Here is a 26,548-nt window from a genome sequence, read left to right on the forward strand (position 1 = left end):
CCAATATCAGCCAATAAGAGTGTCGTTGAGAAATAGGTTTATCCTTCAGTCAGGCGATTTAGGCACACAAATTGTGGCCTTGAAAACAGAAACCACTGAGCGAATGCTGTCTGATTTAGCATGCTATACAAATGACACGCAATGAACAAGTTTGCGCAGTTGCATTTTGTTAAACCATACTCATGGGTTTCATTTGATTGTTTTACACGGGTTGTGTTAAACGTTCCGGGACCGGTGTCTAAGATATATTTCACGCCCAAACTGCAACCTACAAGTTTTCCTCTTCAATTTGGGCAAGACGATCAACCAGCAAGTCTACAAAGAGATCCTACCACGTTTGCTTTGTTCATTGCACGAGAACAGGCGAGAGTTGTGGCAGAACAACTTGTGGCTGCTTTGCCCCAAGCATCCGACAGTTCCTGACTGAGAAGACCACCCTGTTCTGGAGAAATCTCCCTACTCACCCAACCTGGCTCTGTGTCATTATTTCCTTTTCCCCAAACTCAAGTGGGTCACCAAGGGGACCCCTTTTGGAAGACGTGGCCATCAAGATGGCCGTGATGACGGAACTGCGGAGGATCCTGGAAGAATAATTCCACGAGTGCATGAAGGCGTGGCAAAGAAGGCTGGCAAAGTCTGTTAGACTTCAGGGGGATTTCTATGAGGCTAAAAATGTGTTGCTTGTAGTTTGGATTTGAAATCAATCTTTTGTGATACCAGTCCTGGAACCTTTCTGACATACCTTTTCATCCAAATATTCACATTATTAGCGTTCTGACCTATGTACAAATTCTGGTTACGTCACTGCGTAAGGAACGGAACTCCATCGTAAACTGAGGACCTACTAAGGTTCCCCTAAGAGTTCCTAACCCTTAGGAGTCCCTTAGGAACTCTTAGGAACCCCTTAGGGCCCTTATTCCACCCCCGGGGCCTTGCCACCGAGGAGCATTTTAACCACCTCGGTGACCTCAACCCCAGAGATAGACAGCTCACCTCAGAGATCCCAGACTGCGTCCTCATGGGAAGGCTTGTAGGCAGAATTGAGGAGGTCTTTGAAGTATTCTCCCTTCCGACTCACAACGTCCCGAGTTGAGGTTAGCAGCGCCCCATCCCTACTATACACAGTGTTGATGGTGTCCCCCTCCTGACACGGTGGTGGACCAGAATTTCCAGAAAGTCGTCCGGAAGTCTTTCTCCATGGCCTGACCGAACTCCTCCCACACCCGTGTTTTTGCCTCTGCGACCACCAAAGCTGCATTCAACTTGGCCAGCCGTTACCCATCAGCCGCCCCAGGATTCCCACAAAGGCCTTCTTCAGCTTGACAGCATATCCTCACAAGGGTCGTGGGAGTGCTGGAGCCTACCCCAGCTATCATCGGGCAGGAGGCGGGGTACACCCTGAACTTGTTGCCAGCCAATCGCAGGGCACATATAAACAAACAACCATCCGCACTCACATTTACACCTACGGGCAATTTAGAGACTTCAATTAACCTACCAAGCATTTTTTGGGGATGTGGGAGGAAACCGGAGAGCCCGGAGAAAACCCACGCAGGCACGGGGAGAACATGCAAACTCCACACAGGCGGGGCCGGGGATTGAACCCCGGTCCTCAGAACTGTGAGGCAGATGCTCTAACCAGTCACCCACCGTGCCGCCACCATACATTTTTATCAAGTAAAATATTTCACAGTGCCATTTAAAAAAAAAAACACATTACAAGTATATCCAGTATATATTTTTGGAAGAGGCTTGGACGGGTTAATTGCATTTCCATTCATTTCAATGGGGAACAATGATTTGACATACACATTTTGAGTTAAGAGCGTGGTCATGGAACAAATCAAACACGTATCTCAAGGCCCCATTGCATTTTACATAAGAAAAAAAAATCTTACAGCAAACCACCAAACTAACATGTCACAAAACGTGCTGACACAGGTTAATCATGTACCTTTTGCCATCAAAAGGAAGAATATTGTTTTGCATGTCATTTTCTGTTGCTGGGAAAGTTAGATGAACACAGATACATTATTTGTACTAAATAAATAATACTTTTCTGACCAAATAAGTGAAATTGGATAATTTAGTAATAATGTCCCAAAGCATACTGGTTAGGAATCACTGTTTTAAAAGGTACAAATCAATAGCAAAACAAAGAGAGGCAGACTTTTACTCAGAATTTTGAAGGCAGATGTTTTGTTTTGTCTGGAGGTGAAGATTATAATGGAAGATGGAAAAAGAGAGAAGCTTGCCCGATATGATTGGCTGATCCACTTAGCGAATGACCTCCAATGCTGGCTGATTCTGAGAAGAGCATAAGTGCATCTCATGTACTACCTCGTTCTGATTGGATTAATAAATCAATCCCGTCCACATCTGCCCATCAGGGGCTCGCTCGGGCTACTTTTATGAAATGGGTTACTGAGGAGCATCAAAATATTTGTCATTATTGGCTGACAAAAGTTGGAACGGGCTCATGATCCCACCAGGATAGAAAGATTGGAGTCTGAATATCAGCACAACAGTGTGTAACAAATCTTTGCATTAACACTTTACACTATTTGTAAGTCTCAATAGGGGTTATGAAATAAGGAAAAATAAAACAATGTTAAACAATACTCTCTATTCATCCATTATCTATGCTCCTTGTAATGATAGAAAAAAATATTTACACCCCGTGTTCAAATACCAGGTATTCGTGATATAAGAAAACTGACCAATGTAAATAATTAAAAAACTTTTTCCACCTTTAATGTGACCTATAACTTCTATAACTCGGCTGAATAAAAAAAAAAAACGGGGGGGAAGTAAAATCAAATAACTAAAAAAATGTGGTTGTACAAGTGTCCACACCCTCTGATAACTAGGATGTGCCTGTGTTCAGAATGAACCAGCTAGATTCGAACTTAAGTTAAATGGGAGTCAGTTCACACCTGCCACCTTTTAAAGTGACTGTGATTAACCCCAAATAAAGTTCAGATGCTGTAGTAGGCTTTTCCTGAAATATTGTTGCTTTCTAGCAGAAGCCTGAAGGTGCTATTTGAAATGGTTCATAATTCCTTCTACCTTGTCAACCCTTGTGTAACTGTCTAAAACATAAATAAATCGGTGAGCCAAACTTTCCTTCAATGAAACCACAACAAAACCAAAGTAATTGTTTTTGGCAGTCAAGAAAATAAGATTGCTGTTATTAAATACCTGGAGTCACTCTCTTTAAAACCGAAATCTTGGTGTGCTGATCTGACTTTCAGCAGTCATATCAAATGAATCACTTAAACAGCTTTCTACCAGCTGAAGAACATATCCAGAGTGAACGGTTGCATGTTCCAAGCAGACCAGGAGAAGCTTATTATTGCTTTGATTTCCAGTAGACTTGACTATTCTTCTGACTGGACTCCCCCAAAAGAGCATTAAACAGCTGCAGCTCATTCAGAATGCTGCAGCTCGGGTTCTGACCAGAACAAAGAGGTCAGAACATATTACTCCAATTCTAAAGTCTCTACACTGGCTCCCATTCCGCTTTGGAAGAGACTATAAAGCTCTGCAAATGGATTATAAATCACTAAATGGGTTATGTCCTGAATACATTAAAGAAATGCTAATGGGACATAAACCCAGTCTGAGTTCTACAGACTCGTGTCAGATAGTGGAGCACTGAGTCCAAAGCAAACATGGCGAAGCAGCATTTAGCTGCTACGCTGTACACAAATGGAATAAGTTGCCAATAGAACTGAAGTCAGCCCCAAGTGTCATTGTTTTTAAGGCCAGGTTAAAAACTCTTTGTTGTTTATCATGTTTACGATTGAGCATTTTAAAGCACTTTAGTAAAATCTATACAAATTCCTGCACTGTAGGTTATTTTATTAAGCTGTCTTTTATTTGATGTACTTTGTTTTAAAATGTATTCTCTTTGTTTTTAAATGCTTTTAATCATGTGAAGCACGTTGCGTTACCTTGTACCTATATAAATACATTTGCCCAGCTCAAGAAAAACAACATGAAAGCTTGATGTTGCTACCACCATGCTTCATTGTAGGCATGAGGTTCTTTTGGTGAACAGCAGTGTTGTGTGTTTGCACCCAAAAAGAAATGAGGGTACCACAGGCTGGAAACTCCACCAAGTAACGTCGCAGTTGACCAACTGTTGGGCGAGGTTTAACAACCATATAGTGAACTCCTACCACCCATTCACAAGAAAGTTTGACCTCATCTTTAATCATATACTAATTAACATCACCAACAGGAAAGAAAACAAAACATCTTCCGATCCTGTTTTTGTCACGAAGCTAAGCGATTTTGCATAGAGTCCAGTGGAGAGCACCATGTTTCACATCAGCTGCCTCCTGGCGTGTGACAAAAACAAGCCCTGGCATGATCCTCCTCCTTTTATTCAGCTGTCACAGACAGCCTGTGGGGGATCATGAAGAGGTGTGGTGAGAATGCTTCTCTTAGAACTACTGAAAGAAGGAGGAGGAGGCACACTATTTATTGCAAGCTGATAAACATCCAAAATAGATTTTCCTTTTATTATAATTACTTGTGTTCATCAAGCTGAATAGTAACAATGTCACTCTATGATTAAAACGGAATCAAGGGATTTTAAATTTTTTTTGTTTGCAAGCCACAAAGTAGAAATCTCTTACAGATAGGATCGAGCCCATCCACAACAGAGGATGAGCAGCACAGAAAATGAATGTACAACGTATGCACTGCGAACAAGAATGGCTCTGTCAGGCGGTGTCATCTGTGTCTGCCTAAACCCTACAAGATCTCCACTTGGAAATTGAAACATACAAGGGAGGGTCTGTCTCGGTCTGCGTTTACAAAACGTAATGCTTTATCGAATAAAATCACCAGGTTAACCACAGCACGTGAATACAAATAGCAGTTGCGCATTCAAAATGAACAGCAATGTTTGATTTTGCACATTCCTATTTTATATTTTGGAATGTTTAACATTCATGTGGTATTCAAAAATAAATAAATGAGAAGTCACTCACCAGTTAGTCAGTATTTGACTAGTTTCTTTCACTGATGACTTAAGTACTTTTGGAGGACTCGTCTTTACTTTTACTTGAGTCATTTAAAGTAACAGTTCTCTTACTTGATTACAATTTTTGACTACTCTGCTAAGGTGTCCACTCAGATAGCTCAGGCCAAACTTCGAGGGGGCATTTTTGCAGAGTATTTATGGGATAGTGTTATTATAAGGAACACTCTTCTTTGTCTGGATTGACATTGTTTCTCAGCATTTATAAAAAATTGCTGCGGAAAGTGCCATTTGCCCTACATCTGGATATTTAACGGTATTATTATCCCCTGGTTTGAGGACCCATTTGAGAGATCGCACAACCGACCGTCTAATTGCATTCTTGCAATGCGTGCGCACGAGACAATTGGAAGACACTTCTAATGAGTCTATCAGTGGAGAGCTGCCACTGCACACTGAGAGTGTAGGCTGCCCGTTGGCCAGTCCCGACTAATAGCCCTATTTTTTGCTCTGCAAATATGTGAATCTCCCCCAACAGTTCTGACCCACTCTCCCCCGCCCGCCCCCCCCCCCCCCCCTCGCAACTCATTATAAAAAGTTGTGCTGAACTGTAATGTTCACCCGGCAATTAGGATGAACTGGTGTCTGAAGGAGTGTGCCAACATTTCTCCATCCCGCTAAATGCCATCATTTAGTTGGGTCTCCAAACTGCAATTTGGACTGTTTGGTGTCGGACTAGACAAGAGATAATAATAAAAACAAACAAAAAAAAGGAGGTTGCATAGTCATAGGAGGTTTTGTCGGATATTGATCATGAGACAACTGATCCAAATGTTGTTTAAAAATAGCACAAAAATCAAGCCACCGAGGTTGACATTTAACAAAATGAACAACTGAAGATGAATCCGTGGAGCATTTTTTCACCAGAGGAAAGAGGCCTGCCTCGTGAATGCAGAAAGTCACTTTGATTGTTTATTGATTTATTAATCTAATGAGACTGAAATGGCTACTTCTTTACTCATATATCTCCATGGAAACGGGTTTCTTGTTAGATATCCAAGCAGCCGTTGTCATTGATTTATGGATTAGGTGATAATGGTGTTCGCAAAGAGCAATACGGCCACAACACGCTGGTTCACAAGAAGGTACACAGAGGCTGTGCTCAGAAGCATTCACTTATTCCCCACGCCTGAATCACTATACAGTGGTGCCTTGAGATACAAGTTTAATTCATTCTGTGACCGTGCTTGTAACTCACAACACTTGTATCTCAAAACATCTTTCCCCATTGAAATGAACGGAATTTCCACAAATCTGTTCCAGCCTCATAAAAAAATACAAAACAATTTGTAATGCGTTTATTGATGAGAAACATAGCACTCTTTGTGTCGTTCTGGTGTGCATGCCTTGGCCACCTGGGGGCAGTATAAGATAGACATACAGATACACTTTACTGGAGACTCGAACTTCTCTTTCCGCTTCTCAGTATAACAGTAATATTAGTCGTTCTTCGCAGAGCATAAAGAATACATGCCTGCGAGTATTGTTATATTATCTGTCTACATGTGTTGCTCGGGTAACAACACCGCCACATAGATGCTAATTGTTAGCCTGTGTGCCGATGGAGTTTCCCATCGTATGTTAGCATTCAGGTAGCAGAGGCTGTGAGATTGTTTTATATAAGCAACATGTAAATCTTTGTTTTGTGTTTAGTTTGACTAGACTTTTGGGAGTTAAAGCCTTGGAATTTGACTTGACTTGAGACATAATAAAATGCCATACGTACATACATACATACACACTACAGATTACATACATTGGCCATAAATTGGAACAGCTGACCTTATTGGTCTTCGCTCTTCATGTAGACTAGATGCTGGAGGTAAGACTGCATTAATCAGCTGACATGACTTGCGATGATGACCTGTGACTTGACTTGCCAAAGAAAATGACTTGACTTGCTTGTGACATGCACATGTGTAACTTGAGCTCATCCCTGGACTGTACCCATCTTTAGTCCAGTAACTACGTTACTACATTTTCCTCTGTGACCGTTACATTCATAACCTTGTCTGCCGAGTCTCATCAAGTTTTTTTCAGTGAGTGTCAGCAGCATTTCCCTCTGCTCTCAGGGGACCTTGTGTGAAGGCTTAATGGAATAATGCAGGTGCACGCTCCCATTGGATGGAGAAGGAATGGGCTGGAGGGGGTCATTAAAGGTTATTTTGCACAGGTGACCCAAAAGCAGCTGTAAACACACTGCATTTGTAACCAGAGATGGCAGGTCTGCTTGGTTTCACGTAGACACTACAATGGATTTGGAAAGTGAGAACAACCTTGCAAAAAAAAATACTTGATTTTTCTGATTGGAAAACTAGACTATAATAAGTTACTGTAAATCTATCCATCCATCCATCCATTTTCTGAGCCGCTTCTCCTCACTAGGGTCGCGGGCGTGCTGGAGCCTATCCCGGCTGTCATCGGGCAGGGTGGCGGGCTACACCCTGAACTGGTTGCCAGCCAATCGCAGGGCACATAGGAACAAACAACCATTCGCACTCACAGTCATGCCTACGGGCAATTTAGAGTCTCCAATTCATGCATGTTTTTGGGATGTGGGAGGAAACCGGAGTGCCCGGAGAAAACCCACGCAGGGACGGGGAGAACATGCAAACTCCACACTGGTGGGGCCGGGGATTGAACCCGGGTCCTCAGAACTGTGAGGCTGACGCTCTAACCAGTCGTCCACCGTGCCGCCACTGTAAATCTAATGGCAAAAAAAGAATGTGCCCTATAATGTATTCATTTTAATTGTAAAAGAAGCAAATATGTTAACTATTGCTTCAAAAATCAATATCGGGCTCCATGAACTGCGATGTAATGGGGAAACACTCCACTTCTCAATTATTTTTCAATATATTTTAATCTAAATGTATCCAATGCTGAATGGCTTCAGTCTTGCAACCGCTTTGCCCAGAAATATTAATAAATATGATGATTGTTGTCATATGTAGGACACAGCCTGTGCTGGCCAACAATTCCTCAGTGATCCTGCAGGCCTCTTTGGACCCCCCCTGACCTGTTTTCGTCTCGTGTTTTCATCAGTTTTGGAAGGACATCCAGTCTTCAGCAATGTCACTCTGATTCCATCTTTTTTATTATCTCCTCTGTGCTCCACAGTATAGGTAAAGCAGCGGAACTTCTTTTGTGCCCATCCCCTGAGTGTTACTTTCGGACAAGGAAATCCCTTTGGTGCTTCGTGAGCTCTCTACTATGCGTTGCTTTTGCTGTAGCGTGCAACTAAGTACAGCTCAACCCCAAAAGTGGTCAAACTTGCGGGAGTTCACCCAACCAATTTTTCTGCAAGTAATATGCCGACCAAAAAAAAAAAAAAAAAAAGAAACACGACCAGTATTTTTACTTCACTGCAAATTTCAGAAACTGAGCATTATTGTAAGAAAGTATTTTTGGATATGATTGTATTGTACCTCAATTATTAACACATTCACTGCCATTGACGGCTTTAGAAGTCAAACATCCATGTTAACTGGGAAGGCTGGCGATAAATCAAGCACAAAAACTGTGCCTAATATTTACAGGTCAATTTTCATGATAGTGTCGCTGCATGGATGGATGGGAAGTTGAGAAATCCATGCAGACCTCCAACTCCTCGGGGAAGCATTATTTTTCTCTATACATCACTGCTGTGGAAATGGGAGTCATCGCATTCTCACATTTAACTAAAATATTTTAAAAACACAGATTTATTTCCCAAGAAACTCCCATGTCTGTGTGGGTTTTCTTACTCTGGCTTCCTCCCACATTCCAAAAACATGCATTTTATGTTCATAAATTGCCATTGTGTGTAAATGCTTGTTTGTCTATATTGTGGATATAAAAAGTCTACACACCCCTGCTCAAATGCGAGGTTTTTGTGATATATAACAAATCATTTCCAAACGTGTTCCACCATTAAGGCGACCTATAACTTGTACAACTCAATTAAAGTACTTCTCATTAACCTCAAATAACATCCAGCTGTTCCGGTAGGCTTTTCTTGACATGCATTTTGCTTTGTTGCAGAAGCCTGAAGGTTTTGTACGAACACTAACAGCTACAGTATTTCGAATGGTTCATAATCCTGGTCGTATTAGTTTGTCTCTATGTGCAATTGGCGAGTTAGGGTTAGGGTCTTACCCAAAGTTAGCTGGGATAGGCTGCAGGATAATTTCCCAAGGATATGTTGTCAGATCCCGATTCCTAATAGCTAGATAAAATCAGTTAACCAGCCATCCATCCTTTTTCTATATCACTTATTCTCATTAGGGTACAGTGGACGCTGGAGGCTTGGAGCATTTCTTCAGCCAACATTCACATTTACGGACAATGTAGAGACTTCGATGATAAGAAACATGTTTCAGGAATGTGGGGGGTAGGAGCCGGAGTACCCAGAGAAAAGCCACTCAAGCACGAGGAGCGCATGCAAACTTCACACAGGAAGGCCGGAGCGCGGATTTGAACCCCGACCGCATAATTGCGAGGCGAACGAGTTAACCACCAAATTGCACCGTGCTACCTCACCTCACTGCATTAACAGGAAATGAGCCAAGTGTCAGTTAGAATGCAACACTGACATTCTGTTGTTCCACACTGGTTCCCCTTTACCTCCCACTAAATTGTTTGTCATTTTGGCACCGCCAGAAGCCAGTGAACGCATCACTGGCAGCGTGGGCAAGTGCGCAGGAGCAGTTCGCCGAGAAGTCAGATGGAAAGAAGCAGCAGACGAGGAGGACCTCATCATGAGAGTCCACTCGACGTTCGCCTAAAAGAGGAGAGAAGGAGAAAGGGGACTAACTAAAGCATTTGGATGCATGTTTGCACCCGTCCGGTCCAAAGCAGGACTGCAGCAAGAGAGAGCGAGAGAGCGAGAAGCCTGCAGCGAGTGCGCACCGAGCCTTTCCCCAATCCTGGAAATCTCGCTCATTTTACGCGCTGCTTTTAGGACTGGACGGAAGCGCGTGGATGTGGATTTTGAACTTTTGCGTTTGAGCAAATTCTCTCCTGTGACGAGGAAGCCACAAGAAGTGGACACCTTAGCTTGTTGTGCGTAATTTGTTTTTGTTGTTGTTGTTGTTTTTTTTGTCTCCCCCGTCTGGTTTCTCGTATGGCTTCCCTCGGCTGGCTTGTGAAAGTACACGCGCACTGGTGATTATTTCATGGCTGCGGGGCGCAGCGGGAGTCGTGCGTGGAGAAAGAGGACGGTGTGAGCAGCAGGCAAGCAAGGCAGCGCACTTTTCTTTTCTATTTTTTTGAATGATTATTTTAACTGTATTTTCGTCTTTGCGCACGGACGCTGGTGGAGGAGGAGGAGGAGGAGGCGGCGGCAAATCCCACTCGCGGACTTTTATTTGTACTGTATTCTCAGCATTGTCATTCTTTTTCTCCCTCCCTCTTGTTTTCTTTCCGTAGTATGTCTGCACTCCGAAAGAAATTCGGGGACGATTACCAGGTAGTGACCACCTCGTCCAGCGGCTCTGGCTTCAACAAGCAGGCGCCGGCGGAGAAGAAGCGCAAGCGGCAGCGCTTCGTGGACAAGAACGGCCGCTGCAACGTCCAGCACGGCAACCTGGGGGGCGAGACGAGCAGATACCTCTCGGACCTGTTCACCACCTTGGTGGACCTGAAATGGCGCTGGAACCTGTTCATCTTCATCCTCACCTACACGGTGGCCTGGCTCTTCATGGCGTCCATGTGGTGGTTCATCGCCTACATCCGCGGGGACCTGCACAAGGCGCACAACGACAAGTACACGCCGTGCGTGGCCAACGTCTACAACTTTCCCTCGGCCTTCCTCTTCTTCATCGAGACGGAGGCCACCATCGGCTACGGCTACCGCTACATCACGGACAAGTGCCCCGAGGGCATCATCCTCTTCCTCTTCCAGTCCATCTTGGGCTCCATCGTGGACGCCTTCCTCATCGGCTGCATGTTCATCAAGATGTCCCAGCCCAAGAAGAGGGCCGAGACGCTCATGTTCAGCGAGCACGCGGCCATCTCCATGCGTGACGGCAAACTCACGCTCATGTTCCGCGTGGGAAACCTGCGCAACAGCCATATGGTCTCCGCGCAGATCCGCTGCAAACTGCTCAAAGTGAGTCACCCGAGTCTCTGATGTGAGGGGTTCGAGGTTTTTAGTGGCCATTGGAGGGGGGAATCCATGTTTTTAAGTGCATTGAAATTGCAATTTGGGATTCAAACCGCCCCCCCCCCCCAAAAAAAAAAACAAAAACTAAAGTTATTTGGGTCCTCTTCATTACAGAACGGTTGGCAGCACAGCTTATTTCTTCTACCAGATATTTTTAAGAACCAAATCACATGTCAGTTTTCAATGTGATGCAGAATTTGGCTGAAAATCTTTTATCATCACTCAATCTCACGATGAAAACAAATGTATCCTTTATAACTTTCATTTGAAGGCATAAAAGGGATTTAAACTTAAGTGCCACTCAACTCGGCCTGTCACCAAGTTGGCAATTCATTAAATTTACTCATCTTCATTTCAAAATGTCTCGTTTTGCAGTATAGCGGATGCAATCTGAGTAGTCCTTTAAATTGCCGAGATCATCTAACATGTATAGTTTGCAGTTTAAAAAAAACCAAACAAAACAACAACAAAAAAACACTTTTTGTCATATTTATATTAAGATTGTCTGTATGACCTGACGGTAGAATATTATTAAAAGTATATTTTGAAAAATCATCCCTCTCTGGCCCCATTTTATGCGTCTAATTGTATTTGAATTCTTATTTTAAAACTTGGCACGGTGTAATCAAAATAGCCAATCTGGGATGTTCGAGACAGGAGGCATGACCAAATAGTCTGTCAATCCTTTGCTCACGCCCACTGCGCACACGGAGCCTCATGGGGACGCACCGCAGTCTCTCACAAACACTATTATACTGTAGTCTCTTGGCCGGATTATTTAACTCCGGTTTCCTGTTAACCTGTTTCCAATTAAACTCTTCCCCTGTGGAATGTCCCAAACAAGTGTTTATTTTTATTTACAATTTTTTTTTTTTTTTTTTTTTTTAGCATTCCTCCACTTTCCCAGTCTTTTGTTACCCCTGTCCCAGCTTTATGGAACATGTATCATGAGAGAATATTTGCAAAAATAAATAAATAAATAAACAAAACAACGTTTGTCAGTTTGAACATTAATTATCTTGTCTTTGTAGTGTGTTCAGTTGAATATAGTTTGAAAAGGATTAGCAAATCATTGTATTCTGTTTTTTATTTACATTTCATACAATGCCCCAACTTCACTGGAATAGGGGTTTATAGAATACTTGAGATTGTTGAGACTCCCTCACTTGGTCCTTGTTTGTGGGCTTTGCTGGCTTAAATGTTTTCTTCACTAATTTTGCTTGATATCAGGCCACTGATGGGGCCATTACAAAATATAAAATATTTGTTACTTTACAATAAGGGGTGGGGTTCTCCTTCTATCTGCACTATGAAAAGGCTTCCTCTCAGTTTTGAAGCATTAGTCTGTATGTGAGCGGCGAGTATAAATAGCCCTGTACCCCTCGCAATTCATCTTGTTACTTCTGCCACATCATCAAAAAACACCAGCGAACCCGTTCCGTTAGCGTCCACACTCGCCCAAGCCACATGTAAATCATGAGGTGTATGGCGGTAAAGTGGTACCTTAACTTACGAGTGCCTCGGCTTTAGAGTTTTTTCGGGTTGGGAGCCGCCACTCAAGTGAAGTGTAAAAAAAAAGGTGCAATTATGGTACTGCGATGCCCTGGCATGCGGGCAAGGATAAATAAGGGACTGAAAAACAAATTTTGCCTCTTTTGGTATTTTGATCCTTTTTCATTTTCTGCAAATAAAGGCTCTTAATGACTATTTTGCAGTTGGACTTTGGGATTTATATGTTATCCGTAGTTTATAGAATAAAACTGAAATGTTCCAACCAGCCATCCATTTTCTACCACTTATCCGAGGTCGGGTCACAGGGGCAGTAGCTTCAGTAGGGACGCCCAGAATTCCCTCTCCCCAGCCACTTCATCCAGCTCTTCCGGGAGGATCCCGGGGCGTTCCCAGGCCAGCCGAAAGACGTAGTGTCTCCAGCGTGTCCTGGGTTGTCCCCGGGGTCTCCTCCCGGTGGGATGTGCCCGGAACACCTCACCAGGGAGGCGTCCGGGAGGCATCCGAATCAGATGCCCCAGCCACCTCATCTCGCTCCTCTCGATGTGGAGAAAAACTGAAATGTTATTTTTACTTAACCCTATATTATAATAAGCAAAATCAGAGAAACTGGTCATTTTGCAGTGGTGTCTTAATGTTAATTAAATTCATCTACGAGCTGGGTCACAAAACATTAAGCCAAGTTACAACTGTAGTCTGCTTTAAATGGCGGTAGTTTCTAAATGTTAAATTGGATATTTTTGTATAATAGTACACTTAATTTAAAATCCATCCATCCATCCATCCATTGACCTGACAATTTTTCCTTGCCTATTCCCCCTCAGTCTCGGCAGACCCCCGAAGGCGAGTTCCTTCCCCTGGACCAGTTGGAGCTGGACGTAGGCTTCAGTACGGGGGCGGACCAACTCTTTCTGGTCTCACCGCTCACCATCTGCCACGTGATCGACACCAAAAGCCCCTTCTACGACCTGTCGCAGAGCTCCATGCAAACGGAGCAGTTTGAGATCGTGGTGATACTGGAGGGTATTGTGGAGACCACGGGTGAGTATGCCCAAAGTCACGTGTTCAGTCAAGTCTGATGCAGTATTTTGGTTGGTTTTCCTGAGATGCTGCGGCACCTATATGTTTTGGTAAAATATGAATGGTATTGATCTTTTTCATCATTTGCCAGCTGACAGCCAAATGGGCTTCTTATTGAACCCTTGATTGCTTTTTATTGATTTTAGCGTCTGTGGCATACACAGCTGATAATAGTAGCGGTTAGCATTTATAAATCACGGATGATTGATTTTGGTTTCAGGTGACGTAATTTACAACCAATGTATTTTAACACCGCTGGGTGATAAAACGGAGCTCAGTGTCAATGTATGCTAGGGAAGGAAATATCGATATTGCTATATACGTATATAGCGTCTCTCACAGTACAGTACTGTATGAATTCACTAACATTCATACTGTTACAAGTGATATTATTATGAGAAAAAACACGTAATGTTTTGAAAGACCTGCTACGGGGAACCCTCATTTATTGTGCAACACAAACTTTTCCCTCCCCACAGATTTACCATTCCCACACGCTTTAAACCTATTACGGCACAGTTTTTGAAGTATTCCTTGGCACCTGTTCTAACTGTCCCGCTTGCCTCGAGCTCGAACAAATGTCTGTGAGCATAATGCTAACTTATTATGCGAAACGCCACAGAAAGGCTCATGGAAGTTAGCTTGGATGTTACAATAGTTATAAACCTTCAAACAACTTCTTGTTTAACACACGCGGAGCAGCAACACATTCAAGCAGAACATGCAACAATAGGCACGGCATATTTTCTCTTTGCTCTGTTGGAACAATGACTATTGGTTGAGCGCAGTTGGGGACCTTCTCTACTTCTCCTTCTTCCTCTTAATTATGCTGCATCACTCCCAGTAGACCTCAGTGCTGCCTGGAATGTTGCGATACAATGTGCCTGTATCGCCTAACATTTATTATTCCGTGTAAATGCTATACTGTTTGTGTTGAATAATTGAAGACAGTGGTTTATGTAACATGGGTTCATGATTGTGTACATGCTAGCTACATGTATGGAGTTGATGCTTTTTGGTTTTCTGTTTGAAGTGCTTTGCCGCCATCGTTTGACATCCATACGAATTTACAAAGTCCTTTAAGGGGTGGGCATTGATTATTCGTGGAGTTTCGCTATTAAGATAGCAGGGGTTCACAGAATTCTTTTGTTGCCCAAATATTGCAATAATATGAGATTGTAAGATGTGATTCCCTTCCCGAGTGTGCATGTGTGAGCCCTGCTTTCATACAGTTTGACAGTTTGGCTGTTCTCAGCTTCTTCTTCTGCTCATCCAGCGAAATACTTCATGGGGCCTATTCTCATGGGGGGGATAACAATTTGCTTTGTATGGTCCCTTTGGAATCGGGGGAGTTCCATTTTCCGTGATGAGTAGTGCCTCAAGTATGGTTCCTTTGAATTCAGTACGTGTTTGACACAGCCGGTAAAGTGTGAGAGAAATCCGACAATGCAATAGACTGATGATGAGGAGATCAGTGGCAGCAGACTTTTTAAAATGGAAATTAGCCTTTTAATTCCTATTGGAATGTGTTCATAGTAAGTTAATGCACTTTCATTAGCACCCAAGGCGTTGTGCGTCCGCCTTTATTTGCACCTTCTACATGCGTGTGTGTGCCCGCGTGTCATTGTGGGAAAATTTGGTCCTGGAGACAGACTGACTGCAATGAGAACTGTCGCTGGGTCGGTTGAAGTCAGCCTCACTGCCAATATGTCTGCCCTTGTGTGGGACAGATGACCTGCAGTCCACTTCCTTGTTGAAACATTTCATACTCAACTAATGATGTACAGTGACCCACTGCTATATCGCGGTTCATCACTAAACAAGAGTCTTCTTTCCATTCCTCAAAGTGATGTTATATGATAAGTGTCCCATTTCTTGAAAAAGAGGGAGTAAAAACAGGCACTAAGGAAAACTTTAAAGAGTGTTTTTTAAGATTAGATTAAATGGGTTGAAAGATCATCCCCAGCGATCGATCAATCAATCGATCGATCGATTGATCTATCTATCTATCTATCTATCTATCTATCTATCTATCTATCTATCTATCTATCTATCTATCTATCTATCTATCTATCTATCTATCTATCATTTCAACAATGGTTTTTCCACAGAAAATGCCTAGTTTTTTGTCAGAATCTTCCGACATTTGTTTCTCATAGCATTATTTTATTTTATTTTTTAATTTGTGTGCGACCATTTTACTCCTTTTGTATACTTGGTCATAGCCAGACAATTATTAACAATAATTACTTCAATTTTACTTTGAAAAAAACAATACATTCTCTATTTGGGTGTCTAAATAGTAATACAGTGTTCCTGTAAAGATTACAACTTTACTACATGAAAGAATAAAACTCTAGTCTTATAACATTCCCTCTTTACCCGTAAAAAATATGTTGCAGCAGTAATGATTGACACACAACACAGTGTCTGCCATTGTGGAAAAAGATTGACAAGAAGATCGCCTGATGACTGCATGAACGGTGACTGAAAGTCTGAACAATGATAGTCGACTTTAACAGAAATGCAGGAATCGCAGTTGAATAGCAGCTGGGTGTCGATCTGGAATTCCATTGCCAGATTTAGTCACTGTGAGGGCGTCGTAAAAGTACAAGAAGCTGTCATCAAACTGTACAGGCCAAATCAACATGAAGCCTGCGCTCCAAGAGGGCTGCCCAAGGGTCTATTTGACAACAATTACCCCGATTCCCTCTTAAGTTTGTCTCTTACAGTAACAGCTTGACTTCTCAGTTTATATGTAACACAGAATGGAGTGGTTTGATGATAATGATGACAACAATAATGTTGAGAATTGCATGCTAGAGCCTTCACTGTGAGAAGATCCAACTGGACATATGGGAAATATCAGATAAGATCTCAATGGATGTTGGGTTCTCTCCACATTTAACCAACTGGAATTAATAGTGACAGCCAGAATGAGCTTTGAACAAAGAACATCCATCCATGTATTTTCTATCGTGCTCGTCCTCATTTGGGTCATGGGGTGAGCTGGCGCCTATCTCATTGACTTGGGGCGAGAGGCAGCATTCACCCTGGACAGGTTGCAAGCCAATCGCAGGGCACATTTAAGAGACAAACAACCATTCCTACGGACAGTTAATTCTTCAATAAACTCGTAAATTGGGGCACTTGTAAGTCAAGGTATTACTGTACAGTATTAACACTGACTTTAGTGTCTATACAGTTTAGGGATTGCCCTGTACTTTGGAAAGGCTGGTCACCCTGCCAGTAGATTTCGGAAGACTTCACAGACGTAAAATCCACAACATCGAACCACTCAGGCTGGATGATAACCAATTCTGATTTTGTGCCTATATCTGAATTTCATGACTTTCTAGTTACAGCTATTTTAAAGTGACCCTTGTCAAAACCCACTCTTAAAATGACTTCTTTCACACAGGGCCAAAGCACAGCAATTTTCACAAATGCGAGGCAGCAACGGTCTGGAAGTATTATGAGTCACAACATTTTAAACAACAAAAACAGTTCAGTTTGGCCTGGACTGATTGTTCCTCTTATACGTTGAAATTGTGTGTGAGTGTGCATAAACGTGTCGGTTGGCAATGACAGGACAATTTCCGATCTGCCGGTTTATGCTGCAGTCACATCGGCAGATATCTGAGTTATATCTGATTTGTACCCTCATAAGATTGGACGCCTGAGGCTGTGCGGAGTCGCATTTCGGACACGGCGATATCCTGCTTCGGTGAGTTCTGTCTGAAAGGGATAAGCGAATAAATTTTGGCTCTCCTATGATGCTTCTGATACGCCAGATTGCCATGCAGGTGGTGTGAAAGCAGCTTAACTAACTACGTGGCATACTTTTTGGAGAATGATGCAATTGGTTGGCCGGCTGGTGGCCATCCAGATGTCGAGAAGTCAAAAGGCTTTTTCACACTGCGCTTGGTTTTCTTGTTGTTCGCCACGACACAGGGCACAGGGACAACAGCGCCCCAGCGCCAGCCCATGTTTGGAAGTGGTCGCTTAGCGGTCTACCATGAAGAAGCCTGGAGGCTTTTCCCACTGGTTTTGAAGTCAAGTAGACCTCACCTCAGCAATGTGGATTTGGTTTAACGTGGTGGACATCTCTGTCAATCGCTATGTCTTCTTAACCATGTCACGGTATGTCATTTCTCTTATGTCACACTGGGACACCGCGTTTCTTACTTCATCCATTTTTCCATGCCATTTACTGTACAAGTCCGCCAAAATCTTTTGCTATTAGCACTCTGAAATCACTCCGCCATCTGACATGTCAAATTGCTAAGTGCAGCGTGAAAATGCCTTAAATCTGTACCTTCAATCTGTCCACAAACATCTGGGATGAGAATGGAGTCTCTAAACTAGAGTGTTTGGAGTTGGTTCAAGTCTTTAGAGTCCTGGTGCTCCTTGTCTTGCTTTATGGCTGCACGACTTGTACCACTTACCCTAGTCATAGACTGGACTCCTATGGTACCAAGTCCCTGAGCAAAGTCTTTGAGTACCAATAGTATGTCTATGTGTCAAGCGATTGCCTTATTCATGAATGGGATATGCAACTTGTTTCTATCGTGAACGCTAACAAGGAAACTATTTGGCACTCTCTCTGGAGAACATCTCAATTAGTTGAATGGTGAGCCAGACTGCAAAATCTAAACACAAAGTCTATGTTTATACCTCGAAGAAATGCACAAACAATTTGTTAACGCCAACAAACAAACTATGTGGCACACTCTCTGGAAAATGATATTTATCTCTTAAGCATAATACCAATAAAGTACTGCAAAATGTTTTGCTAATTTTGTCAAATGTTCTACATTTGTCAGAATTAATTATGTGGATGAACCCGATCATTTGAATGCACATTGTGACGGTCACAGATGTAGCTTTAAAGATTTACAGTGTCGGCAGTGTTGGCAGAGACTAATGCGCGGCATCACAGTCATAGCTTGTATTTGGATTGTTTATTTCAGGGCTGTTACGCTCTCTTGTTTACCTCCTTGACGTTTCCGTGTGGCGGGCGAGTAGCGGTAGTGGCGGAGAAAAAGGCGGCTGATGTAGAAACAATCTGCAGTTAAAAATTGATGTACAGTGAAAGTCTAAATCCTCAGACGCTTTCATTTCTGGCCAATGCAACTCTGTTTCCATGGCAACCTCTCCTTGAGTATGCAGGATTGCAGCACTGCACCTAAACTTAGCTTGTTTCATTCTTATAATATGACAATGATAACAGGATTTGTGTAATAAAGCGGGCAACTATGAGACGCCGGAATAAAATTGCTTTATTAAGATGGCGACGCGCTTAAAGAGGAGCTGACTGAAATGGGAAAGTCACCCACAGGGGTGATTGCAGCACAATAGGGGTGTAATAACATGTAATATTTACGTGAAGTATGGTGTTTATTAGCGAAGATGTTATCCAACTCACCTGCTCTTTGGTCTTTTCACCTATGAATTAAAGCCTGACAAACACGCTGTTTTGTTTTGCTGCTAGACAATAACTCGTTTTGTATGCCTTTGCAACAAAATATCGAGCGCACAACATGTAGGCTTGTTCTACTGTGCTTTATTTTCAACCTCTGCATTGTATAAGAACGCCACGAGCTCTTCCTCCTTGCTTCCTTTTGAGTTGCAGCCCAAGGTGTTTTGATCACAACTTCATGTGCACTCCAAATGAGACGTGTGGGTTTGCTCCTGGAATAACGCCTGGCGTACAGGCTCGATTATGTTTTTTTCTTAGTTTTGTCTTCGTGCCGTGGTGAGATGATGAATGTTTTCGCATTGTTGCGCTCGGTGTATAGGCTTTACATCTCACTACAATTAATGCAGGGCTGAGACTGTCTACACTGAGGAAAAACTAAAGTCTCTTCCATTAAAAGTTGGGGATGACTTAACAAGAGACATTATCTAGCACAAATTGTACCGCCCCAGCATGTTGCATTTGCAGTAATTCATCAGGTCCACAGCCGATGCACACAACATGCTAACGGCACACACAGTTTCCGACAGGATCAATAAAGCATCTACCTGCACATTCTAATGAGATCCAAATCAAGAGGTGCCTCAAAAAATCAGCAAAAGGTCAAATACTACAATGATTCAGTTAGACAAATTTTTCTCCATTAAGAAGGAGTATTAGGACTCGACTGAAAAGTAGGAAAGAAAAAACAATCTGAGCTTAAAGTCATATTCTTACAAGAAGTTCAAGAACAAAGGTTGTATATTTTTTAGATTAAAGTTGTAATATTATGTGAATAAGTGAGTTTGCCGTCGTAATGTTACGAGAATAAAGTCATGTTGTTTTTGAAAAAAAGTTTTATAGTTTCCAGATTCAATTTGTAATATTACAAGAAAAGTGATACTTTTTTGAGCAAAAAAGTTTTTTCTTAGACTAAAAGTCGCAACAGGCACAGTGGCCGACTGGTTAGCACATCTGCCTCACAGTTCTGAGGACCAGGATTCAAATCCCGGCCGGCCTGTGTGGAGTTTGCATGTTCTCCCCGTGCCTGCGTGGGTTTTCTCCGGGTACTCCGGTTTCCTCCCACATCCCAAAAACATGCATGGTCGGTTGATTGAAGACTCTAAATTGCCCGTAGGTGTGAATGTGAGTGCGAATGGTTGTTTGTTTCTATGTGCTCTGGGATTGGCTGGCAACCAGTTCAGGGTGTAGCCCGTCTCCTGCCCGCAGTTAGCTGGGATAGGCCCGTGATCCTAGTGAGGATAAGCGGTACAGAAAATGGATGGATGGATGGAAGTCGCAGCATTACAATAATACAGTTGTATGTTTTCAATCTTAGTTATAATATGAGAAGTTGTATATTTTGGAGAAAAAAAGTTCTACATTTTAGAGATATTTTTTAGATTAAATTTGTCGTGTTATGGGAATGATTGTATATTTTTTAAATGGGTGCTCTATTTGAGATTAAAGTTGTAATAGCACGAGAAGAAAGTTATTATTATTATTTTTTGCTAAAAAGAACAACAAAAAAATGCTTTCAAGATTAAAGTCGTAGTAGTACAACAATAGGGTCATACATTCAGAGAATAAAGTTGTTCTAAAAAAAAAACCATTTGCATAGTTTTGAGTTTAGTCATAATAGTACAAGAATAGTTCTGAGGAGCGGGGTTCAATCCCCGGCCCCGCCTGTGTGGAGTTTGTATGTTCTCCCCGTGCCTGTGTGGGTTTTCTCCGAGCACTCCGGTTTCCTCCCACATCCCAAAAACATGCATGCGAGGTTAATTGACAACTCTAAATTCCCCATAGGTGTGAATGTGAGTGCAAATGGTTGTTTGTTTGTATGTGCCCTGCGATTGGCTGGCAACCAGTTCAGGGTGTACCCCGCCTCCTGCCCGATGATAGGATGGATGTGCTGGTGTGCCTAGTGTTGAGACAGAATGAATATGAGATGTTAAAAGACATTAAATGTGTATTATACATATCCATATCCATGTAGTTGCGACGAGTCCTTTATGATTTGCTGAGTGCGCTGAACAAACGGACCGTTTCCCTTTTTGAAGCCATGGTAATAATGCAATTATCTGCAACAATAGCTCCAGTTTATGTGAAATCCTTTTATAGTAATTGATGCAATGTTGTGATCCTGATGTATCAACAAAATGATCACTGGTGGCTAAGAATCACATTGACATAACTATGTCGTGGTTAATACTGTACAAGCCGTGCAGTTTGTTGTTTTAAAAACAAAACGTAAGCGATACAAGGATTTTATTGACTTTGCAGGATTATACGAATTATTTTCCCTGCTTGTAGAAAGACACCAATCTGCCCTTGACGCAACATGTTTGGCTTATTTGAATGTAAGATCCCTGGCAGGCTGCTGCATATAATTAATGATTTTATTATGGCTCATAAAGGCAACATGACGTTTTTTTTCTTCCTTTTAACAGAAAAACGGCCATATGTGAGTGGTGGCGTAGCCACAGGATTTGAGTTAGTGAGTTATTTGAGTTTTAACATGCACACTCCGGATGTAACTAAAGCAGAAAGAAAAGGAGGTATTGTGTTAGAAATTGTAAAATCTTCTATGGGGCATTTGTGATATTAAACTTTAGCTGATATTAAACTGGGAGCTGAAATAGATTGATGCCAATCATTTCAATGGGGAAAGATGTTTGAGATCTCAGTGTTTTGAGTACCGTGGTCACAGAGCGAATTCAACTCCTAAGTCTGTAAACCACCACTATTACTTTGCTGTCATCAAAAACCATATTTAATCAAGATGAGGAGCTTCATTTAGACATAAGTAGTATTTTTCTAACATCTTGGTGCCACGGAAATATCCATCCATTTTCCATACCGCTTATCCTCGCCAGGGTTGTGGGCGTGCTGGAGCCTATCCCAGCTATCTTCGGGCGAGAAGTGGGGTACACCCTGAACTGGTCGCCAGCCAATCGCAGGGTACATATAAACAAACAACCATTCGCAATAACATTCACACCTAGGGGCAATTTAGAGTCTTCAATTAACCTTCCATGCATGTTTTTGGGATGTGGGAGGAAAGCGGAGTACCCGAGAAAATCCACACAGGTGGGGCCGGATTCGATCCCAGGTTCTTAGAACTGTGAGGCAGATGAGCTCACAAGGCGGAAATATGTTAACATTAATTGAGGAGCTTCATTTAGACCAAAATAGTATGTTGCCGCAATTTTTTTGTCATCAATAGGTAATTATAAACCTTTTTAGTTCGGGGTGTTGTCTGCTTTTCGCGCAATGTAAGCTGGGATAGGCTCCAGCACCCCGCAACCCTGAACAGGATGAGCGGTCTTGAGAATGGATGGATAGATGGATTTCTTATTTGCACATATAAAGCAAAAACAATATAACAACTTAGTCAATATCATAGGAAGAGATTGTGCGGGTGAGATCAGAAAACCCTTATCTGGTTTATAAGACCAATCTCATCTCATTATGCCAGATACATATACAGACAAAAACAAAAAATCAACTTAATGTATTGAGAGTATACATTCTAACAAGATAAATAAATAAATAAAAGGTGTGTCTGTATGTGAGTGTGATGGTGTGTGTTCAATTTATTAGCTTTGGTTTGTTACACACATTCTCTCTACATTGTATATTTTGCTCCATATCCTGCCAGGCCGATGGAAAAATTCTAAATGGTTCACTCACACACACTCACATTTTCGGGAAAGGGTAGATAAAAAAGGATTTTTTTAATTTGTTGTTACATCTTAGGTGGTCAGACCCTCCAGAGACTCCACTGTTTGTATACAAGCAATTAAAAAGTCAATTTTCCATTATATATACCTTGGATTCAAACGTTCATACATAGTAAGTTGTCAAGCGACATTCATAGACACTAATGGTCCATGCAAGCACTGGGGAATCAAAAATCACAACACAATGACGGCGGTATAACAGTCCACTATTCTAGTTGTAATCACTGTTTTCACTACAGTAAATAACATAAATTGGCCTTTGTATAGTACCACAGAATGCAAAACATTTGAGATGCGAGTGCTGTGTGGCGGCAGTGAACATAACTCATTCAACAAGCAACAGTTTGGCAGATAGTAAACAATAATTTTTCAAGAAATTCGTATCTCAAGGCACCATTGTACATATTACTGAATTATGAAGGGAAATGTTGACTTATTCAATTTAAAAAAAAAATGCTGTTTGCATAATACTAGTGGGCATTGGAATGAAATTGGGAAAAATTATCAGCCAATTCATCAATCAATTGAAATTTTTTTATTCTGAATTTCTATTTCTGTGCCAGTGTCTAAATAGCAGAAAGATGCCAATTGGAGGAATTGCATTGTCTGGATGTACAGTAACTCATCTTGGCATAGGTTCTTCTTCAGACAGCAAAGTAATTGAGAGAGAGCCAACAGCACCCCTGCTGGTGGCATTCAAGAATTGCACTCTATTTTAAATCAATTCCATAGTCTTAATTGATTCTTACGCCCAGCCCTAATGCATGCAGTGTTAATTAGAGGAGATTTTCATAATTGAAAGCAGGTGCCAGATGTTTGACTTGACACCTCGTCCCATATACTGCTGGGCCTGAAGCGATTACAGATTTCATTATCATGACAACCGGGGATGGAGTTACGGGAGTGTATGTCAAGCAAGTGGCTTCTACTTGCCGGGAGCAGAGCCCAGTGTGTGTGTGTGGGGGGAAGCAAGCGCCATAAAGACAGTAACAGGATTTTCACTCATGGAAGCAGCACTTCATTCACTACACTGTGTCTATGTGGCGCATGGCGACATCATCAAACATAAATACACTGCCGCGTTGAACAAGACTGAGCATTCAATTAAGTGCTGCTCATCAGAAGCTAACGCTAATCTGTGCTGCTGCAGCTCTGCTTACCTTGCATGGATCCAAAACTTGCTAATTCTATCATATCCCTCTTTGACCTCAATTTTGGTCTGATATTTAAAACATAAATAAATAAATAAATAATAAAAAACTTACCAACAGTTTGTAGTTGTAACCTTTTGGGGGTTTAATGGATGCAAATGTACTGAGAATTAGATGTGTGGTGAAATCTATGAAAGGCTGTAAATAAATCATATTTACAAGTGGTCATAAATTAGTAACAAGGTGTTGACTTCACAAATTTATTCATGCCGGAAAGGATTTCACTGACGACTCCATTTGGTTGTTGTGCTGACATAGTGTGAAAAGCACAAGTGGGACAACTACGTACATGTTACTAATGAGGCAAAACTGTGCAGTGGTGGACATCTGCGCACGACGAGTACTATTAGTGAAGTGCAAGATGTTAACTCGTAGAGTTTTGTGAGGCAACTGTAACGATAAGATAAAAACAAATATTGTCTTCCTCTGCATTCCTCGTTATTATTGTTGTCGGCCCCCTCTTCCTGGTCCTGGAGAGAGAAAAATAGCATATCTGCTCATTTTAAAGTGAATGTGGGTGGCAAGCAATGGAGACTGGATCAACTGGTCATGTTTATTCATGTGTGAGAGAGCGGTTTGGAAATAATGCCCGTTATCCATGCCACATTATACATTTGGAAAGGAGCTTTGTGTAGGTGGCATTGCGTTGAATCTATAAACACAGATGCATGCGTGAGATTGCGGGTGCATAATTAATGCGTGTGTTTAAATGGGCTTCTACAATTCAGCTAAATAAAAAATAATTACCTATTTTGTGTCGGGGGGAAAATAATGTGTCCCTCTAATACTGCCATTCCACCTTTGCTTGATTTATTGTTGTGCAAATGAAGCTTTAAACATGGAATTAAGTGTCATTGTTGCATGCAGATGTTTTTCTTCTTCTTGGTCTGGAATAAAAATCAGGCATTGTAATTAATTGGAAACATTTATTGCAGTTGATTAGCAAAGCAGCCAATATCATGGCCTGATCCACACTTTTATCAGCAGCACACGTAATTGAAAGGAAAAGGGATAGTTTTCATTCGTATGGAAGGGCTAATAGTTTCAATTAGCTCGTATCCGCTAATGCATTGAGTTTTTTCGCGACGTCTTCGATCGTAAATACCAGGACGAGCTGACCCGTAATTTATGGCGAGAGCGCGTTGTCTTCTCCATGTCGTGCTCCCGGTCCCGAAGTGTTAAAGTGACTTCAGAGGGGAAGTAATAACTGCAGAAGAGTCGTTTGCTGTCCAAATCGGATGTGCTCAGGGTGACGACCCAGGAGAATCACGGCTTGTCCATGCTGAATATAAACTGGCAAGGTGAATGTTAAACTAAATTTCATGCTCTTGAGTTATTTACTGCATAGTATTCCATATATTGCAGTGGAAGGGCTACAGTTGGACACAAAGTTCCGGTGTGCTTGCTGATGTTGCATTTATTTCCTCCTTGCCCCATAGAAAATAATGGCAATTGAAATAATGTGTTCTTGGTTCATACCTTGTGATTGGCTGACGACCAATACAGGGTGTACCCGCCTCTGATCAGCCGATAAGCATAAAATGCTAATTATCGGTCGATACCGATCAGGCCGATCAGATCAATGTAAAGTCTAATTACATGTATCATTTTATATTAGGGATGTTCGATACCACTTTTTTTCATACCGAAAACTGTACAATTATTCAGTCTTGAGTAGTCACCGATACCGATATCAAGTACCTATCTCACTAGTACTTTTAATACGCACAGTACATACTATACAAATTAAATTTATACAATGACGGATAGTTGTGTAAAACGACCTTTCTTCCTTTTTGATGCACATGGTTCATGATTGTGTCAAAACACCGTTGTGAAGCGCCAACTAGTAGCGAGGAGGACTTACTCAATGTCATTTTTTTGCATAAGTATTGGTGGTTGGTATCGGCAGCCTCTATGAGTACCCAATTCCTTGAAATACGGCGGTATCTGTCCAATACCTGGCACGGGTATCAGTACCTACCAATCCCTAATATATATTACAAATATTTTCTACACACTGTGATTGTCATTCACACAATTTCTTCAATTCCTTTTGTCTTCAATGGACCAACAAGGTGGGAGGAAGCCAGTGTACATTCCTCCCACATTCCTAAAACATACATGTTAGGTTCACTTAAGAAACTAATTTGTCCAGAGGTGTGAATATGAGAGTGAATGCTTGTTTGTCTATGTGTGCGCTGTGATTGGCTGTCAACCAGCCCAGTATGTACCGCACCTCTCGCCCAAAGTAAGCTGGGATAGGCTCTTGCTCACCTCTAACCCTAATGAGGACAAGTGCAGTGGAATATAGATAGATGGATAGATGGTTTTTGGATGTGAAGAAGC

General features: G+C 41.9%; 1 protein-coding gene across 2 annotated transcripts in view; it reads left to right on the plus strand.

The window, feature by feature from the left end:
- Positions 1–9,771: 9,771 nt before the first annotated feature.
- Positions 9,772–26,548, plus strand: part of kcnj3a (potassium inwardly rectifying channel subfamily J member 3a) — a 43,724-nt gene continuing 26,947 nt past the window's right edge. The window contains exons 1-3 of one of the 2 annotated variants that reach the window (XM_061692547.1): positions 9,772–10,096; positions 10,463–11,144; positions 13,532–13,748. In XM_061692547.1, coding sequence (XP_061548531.1) covers positions 10,464–11,144; positions 13,532–13,748 — 898 coding nt within the window. In that variant the 5' untranslated portion in view covers positions 9,772–10,096; position 10,463. Of the gene's footprint in view, positions 10,097–10,412; positions 11,145–13,531; positions 13,749–26,548 lie in introns of those variants that run through there. The other variant, XM_061692548.1, reaches the window with a different exon arrangement.

The sequence above is a fragment of the Phycodurus eques genome, chromosome 12, assembly GCF_024500275.1.
Source record: "Phycodurus eques isolate BA_2022a chromosome 12, UOR_Pequ_1.1, whole genome shotgun sequence".
In the NCBI taxonomy this organism is placed as follows: Eukaryota; Metazoa; Chordata; class Actinopteri; order Syngnathiformes; family Syngnathidae; genus Phycodurus; species Phycodurus eques.